Here is a 6106-nt window from a genome sequence, read left to right as displayed (position 1 = left end):
TGTCTTTAGTCAAGGAAAATGGGTAAGACAATACCTGTGACTGTTTCAAAATATCTAAATACTGCAGGCTATGGCTGAAGGTGGAGACATACATAACTTCTTATCATAGAATGGCTTGAGTTGGAAGGGACCTCAAGGATCACCAAGCTCCAATCCTCATACCTAATACTAGACCAGGCTGCCCAGGGTCCCATCCAACCTGGCCTTGAACATCTGCAGGTATGGGGCATCCTCAAACTCTAGGCAGCCTGTTCCAGCACCTCACCACTCTCATAGTAAAGAACTTTGCCCTGATATCCAACCTAAATCTTCCCTCCCTCAACTTAAAACACTTCCCTCTTGTCCTGCCGTTATCTACCCATGTAAAGAGTTATGCTTTCCCTTCTAGAGGTTAAGTACAGGGTACAGGAGAGACTACATGAGAAAGGGTTTTCCCTTGATAAAGCTGCATTTCTGCAGAAGTGCAAGTATATGGAAAAGATATTTTAATAACATTGGGCAGTCTTGAGCACTACAATGACAAAGTGATATTTTACTGCTGTGCACAAGACAACAAAACTACTGCACATGGTTTTACCTACGGCAGTTTATTTGTAAACAATTGTTACATGTGCCAATAATTTAATTGAACACAGACTGTACATTTCAATGTATAATGTTAAGAATGTCACACCAGAAGAATTCAACTGTATTCAGTTACAGCCATACTTTAAAAACCTTCGAAATACAAATCATCAAGAATACTGTACAAGCAAAAGGAAGATCAGAGAACAATGGTGGGGGAAAAAGAAAAAAGAAAAAAGAAAAAAGAAATAATATATCATGATCAGAAATCTGAGAACAAATAACATACACTTTCTAGTTGGCTCTTGAAGACCTCCGGTACACTCATCTGGAATAAACACAACTTGGGTTGTGCCAGAGCACAAAGCCAACCTCTCCTTGACAAGTTAAAAATAGATCTTGCTGAAGACAAACTTCAAACAATTTGCAATGTTATAATGCGTGAGATTTTTCACTGACTTTCAATAAAACTACCTGAAGAAAAGAAACTGATTTCATTAGACTTTATTTGCAATACAATATAAAATAGATTCTTTTGGTATGAAGATCTTGGAGACCTTATTTTTTACACCACATTTAAAACAAAAATCACATACTTTGAGTCTCTGGACCATCCCAAGCACTGGAACCGTAGTCGAGTTACAGGTATTTTATGAACTTCTTTGGTTGCAATCTATTCAGTAAACTTCAAATATGAAGACTTGAACATTCAAGCTCTAAACTAGTGTTGAAGCACCTAAATTATAGTAGCTGGATTTCTAAGAATTGCCAACATATCTGGAATTTTCACCATTAACAGCAAGATTTGTGGGTATTAAACAACTCTGAAGAACAGACTATTTTTATTTAGAAGCTAGTAACATCCTTCACTCAGTAACACTGAAGAGTACGCAGTGACGAGAAAATTTAATGCATTCTTAGACTTTCATACAGCAGATTTAACTCATACTATCATCAATTCTGTGCTTGTATAGACACTGTGCGTGGCAAAATTTAATACAATATGCCAAACTAGCTCATCTATCACAGTTCACTGTAGCACTGAAAGTATCGCCTATGGTACTGAAAGTGTAAATCATAATCTACTGCTTAGTTCCCCTACAGCGCTCAATTTTGAATTAATCTTCACATAACAACTCTCACAGTAAACCTATATTCTCTGCAATTTCTAGCAGACTGACGTTCAGTTCCTCTTCAATTCCTTTGAGGGAAATACAACAACTTAAAAAAAGACTATGAAAAAATAAGCACTTCCAGTACAAAAGTAACTGTAGTGTAAATAATTTTCTGTAATCTAGCTCTGTAATTTGCGCAGAATACTAAATTCAGTTGCTGATGGTAAAATACATAACACAACAGATGTAAAAATATATATAAAAAGAAAAGAGCAGCAATGAGCAAACTGTAGTACTACAGACGTCCAGTTCTTAAAGCACACATCCCACACTTACACATCAGGAATGTATATAATGCCAAGGAGAAAATAAAGGGACTTTCACAGTGTCAGCTGCAGTCACTGCATTATTCTATTGTGGTACACTTTCCCTTTTCAAATTTGTTATATGTTTTCTTACAGCTACAAAGAACAGGATGCAAACCCAAACATTGTCATTTTTCTCCTTGTTATTTTCCAGCATTATCAATGCCACAGATTCTTGGTCCGTTACATAACGTAGGCTAGCAATGACAGGATGGTCGTCCTATTCTTACATTATTTATATCAAGGCAGTTCCAGCAAAGAAGAGAGCTGGCAGAGTTCTTAGCCACCTGGATTAAAGGTCTTTAGTATTCTACATCTCTTGTTTCCTTGTGTGCTAAACAGGACAGACTTTTTTTTTTTAAGCTGGAAAGAAGTTGTTAATGCCTAATATAAACAAAATGAAATCATGACACATTATACCATCTCCTGCAAATAGAGCCAGAACATTATTTTAGATGAAACAGTGCACTGTTAATGTTTGTCAGAATGAACAGCTAATGGTTAAAAAGAAAACAGATTCAGAGAAGTCTCTGCCTACACAACTTCTGCTGCTATCTTCCTTTGTTACGGACAGTCATGAAAAAATTAAGAGATCTTTTCTTTCAAACATTAATCAACAGAACATATCTAGTTATCTACCTTGAAGTCAACTTACAACATCAAGAGCAATCATCAGCAATGTCAAATAACAAGGTGGAACCAATTCACAGTGTGTCCCAAATCTCCAACTCCCGGTTTCATACACAGAGTAAAACAAATCCATTATTATAAAGAACGCTACAGAGAGGGCCAACCACTTCAGCCTTCCCACAATTCCACATCTCCACTGAATCTTACCAGAGATGAAAGCACACCATCCATCTTCAAAATGGCCTTAATCATCAATAGGGCTTAAAGCTGGCTCTAACATAGACCCTGAAAGCATCAAATTTCCTACTGTGCTGATTTGTCAAGGCCACAGTATTAGGGTGAACTTCATAATTCAACAATTCTTAATGCCCCGTATCACCATGATACATTTTTTAAACAGTTGGTATCACTGAGCTTTTAGAGGAAGAGCCAAATCTCCTACCTTTATACAGAAAGGCTTTCATTATTACAGTACAAAACTAAACAGAATTTATGTCTGAGTAACGAACATAGAAAACTACTATTGCAATTTTGTGGTGACAGCATAGAAATTTAACAATCATCAGAAAGCCTACAAACAGCATGTTTCATTATAAAAGAAAGATTGTCTCAAGATAAAAATAGTGCTGACAGCTAAAAAGCTCTCTGTTGCAGCAAGATATGCAGTAATGAGTAACAAGCTCTAGACAGTTTAAGCAATTCCCCAATACTGCAACACAGCATGTTTTTGTAACACTACTTTTACACGGGTTATGCTGCAGCAACAGTACACTTCTTAGTGGTTGGCACTATAAAATAACCATAATAGAAGAAAGGCATAGAGTGATCAATGTGTGAAAATCTCTATTTGACCTGTTCCTTAGAAGTGGTTGAAATAAAAACTGAGGAAGGGGACCGTCCGTTCCATTCAGATAATACACCTTCTTTGAACATGAGATTCTTGGCAGGAAGTGGAACACCCATATCTGCAGAAGTTGGCTGCAAAATTGAACTTGAACAACCAGCATCATGGAGCTGATCCAGTGTTGAAGTACTTTCCTAAAAACAAAAATTAGTAAACTACCTTAAAAACAAGAGAAATAATGAAGGATTTAATAGCTAGAATATAACAAGCTCTTCCAATCAGCAAATTTAGTTTCCTGAAGTGTGCTTATTAATCCAAATCACTATGAAAGTAAAAATAGAACAAAGGAAAGCATGAAATAGGCACACAGATGCCTCGGTTACATCTGTGTGCACATATTTATGTTCCAAGAAGCCCTCATGGAAGGCTGAGACTTAAAAATTAGGGGAAGATCAAAGCAAAGCAAATATGCAGCTATGAAATCTTCATGACAGCTCTCACAGCAGTCTGTGTGTTAAGCACTGCCACAATCTCATATTGTGCTAGGAGATGTGTGTGTATATATATATATACACAAATATATACACATTCATATATATATATATATATATATTCAGAAGCACTGACTTGATCATAGCATGAGTAGACGTATTTCCCATAAGTTTGGTTTCTTAGCTTAAAAAAATAACTTCAGTATTTTTCCCCTCCCTATACAGATAAATCATCTGTATAAAAAATGCATCCCAGAGACAGAATCTAAAAGGTTAGGAAGAAGTCACTTGAGACTGATGGACGGTTTTTATGGCTTCAAACTTCTGGAAACCTTCAACATTCTCAAGAAGAAATGGTTTCAAGAACACACCTTTTGTAACACTACCTAGGGTAAGTAACCTGCAAGTTTCTCACCCCACTGAAAGGATAGAATTTTAGACAAATGTATCAAAGCACAAGCAACTAAGATTCCATGTCATACGTGGACACATCTTGCTAGCATGTATTTCCATGCAGAACTATAGGAGGCTATGGAGCAAGCATTTCTCCTCTCTTTCTATGCAAGGTCCCCCTTTCTGCCTTTGCCCTTCCCCCAGCATCTGTATTTTTACATATTTATACTCATTCATCATCAGGGAAAGGAAGAATTTGAATTTTACAGCACTTAATACAGTGGCCACTTACAGGAGGGTAAGAAAACAACAACAACAAAACAAATACCACACACACGTTCCTATTCAGCAAAAAATAACAAAGGAGAGCAAAGAATATCACATAGCTAATAGAATTATTTACTTGTTGGTTATTCCTCCTTACCTGGAATGAATGAACAAAATTTAGGACCTGCAAGGACAGCTTTCTACTGGAATGTAACAGTTTTTGAAGGCTGTAAAAAGTGAAAGAGAAGAATTTATTTACAAATACAGAAAATCAAAATATATGCCATAAATTCCCAACCTTCCAAGGTGCCCTGATTTAATCTAGTAAAGAATTATCATGGTAAACTGCTCAAAAATTACTTTTGTAGTACCAGGCATTACATGACAAAATAAAAAGCTTTCAGACAGGAAGCCTGACAATAACATTAGCACTGATGAGGTACTCAAATCATCTCATGTGCTTGTGAGTCCAGCCAGCTAAATCCTATTTTCCTGACTTATTGTGTTAAAACAGAACTACTACAATTGAAAAAAATATTATTTCACATAAAATACATTAATAAATTAGACTGTAACATGTTTTCTTCTTATAAAGGACATTATTGTGGATTTCAGAAGCAGGTATGTGATATACTGTTAAAAGCAAGTCAGCTACTATAATAAAATACGTAAGCTATGTTTTCAAGCAGTCTTTTATTTAGTTTCCAGAACCACATCCTGGAGAAAAACAAACAAACAAACAAAAAAAGAAAAGAAAAAACCCACGTTGCTGGGTGAGTAATCTTTCATAAAGAAAAGCTATTGTCAAAAGCAGAAGTTAGCTTGATCATAAGGCAGCACTAAGCTTAGGAAATAAAATGCCAAAATCAAAGAAAATTTCTACCAAAACCAAATGCATTTTACATCCAATTACTATTAAGAGAGTTTTTTGGGACGGGTCAGGTGGTGAAGAAAAGAAGTCTGTGGTAGGCCAGGAAGGCATTCTAAACTTACCTGATGTTCACATAGCTTCCTAGAAATAATTTATTTTCTATCTTACAAAAACAAACTGAAAAGCAAGCCTATTTTTTTTTATTGGTCTAAGGTTCACTAGGCATTAACATTACAGTTGGTACCCTTGAGTAAAAAAAGGTTGACACCATCACCTTACACACTTGAATTAGGATCTCTACGAAACTTAAATGGTTCTGGTCCAATTGTCATCAAGCTGTAGATACCCAAATCCTTTTGCAGGATCTCAGGACATAACACAACTATTAAACCTGCAGCTGGTAAAATAAAGCTCACCTTTCTTTTCTACATAATCCATGAGTGGCAATTTTTCTGCAGACTTTCTGATTCAACTCAGAGCTGAAGAGAGGAATGCCAAAGCATAATTCCAGAGGAACCCATTCCAGTTCTGATGTGGGTACTAAAGAGACAAACAAATTAAAAAAA

The 6106-nt window shown here is 36.0% G+C and overlaps 1 protein-coding gene across 1 annotated transcript in view; it reads right to left on the bottom strand.

Moving 5' to 3' along the window:
* Positions 1-568: 568 nt before the first annotated feature.
* FAM91A1 (family with sequence similarity 91 member A1) overlaps positions 569-6106 on the bottom strand; it is a 27272-nt gene continuing 21734 nt past the window's right edge. Inside the window, exons 22-24 of the mRNA XM_003205269.4 lie at positions 5957-6080; positions 4827-4896; positions 569-3712 (exon numbers count right to left, since the gene is read on the bottom strand). Of these exons, the coding sequence (XP_003205317.2) occupies positions 3518-3712; positions 4827-4896; positions 5957-6080 (389 nt within the window). The 3' untranslated portion in view covers positions 569-3517. The remainder of the gene's footprint in view (positions 3713-4826; positions 4897-5956; positions 6081-6106) is intronic.

The sequence above is a fragment of the Meleagris gallopavo genome, chromosome 3 (assembly GCF_000146605.3).
Source record: "Meleagris gallopavo isolate NT-WF06-2002-E0010 breed Aviagen turkey brand Nicholas breeding stock chromosome 3, Turkey_5.1, whole genome shotgun sequence".
NCBI lineage: Eukaryota > Metazoa > Chordata > Aves > Galliformes > Phasianidae > Meleagris > Meleagris gallopavo.
Note: the sequence above shows the minus strand (reverse complement) of the source record. Positions and strands in the feature narration are given on the sequence as shown.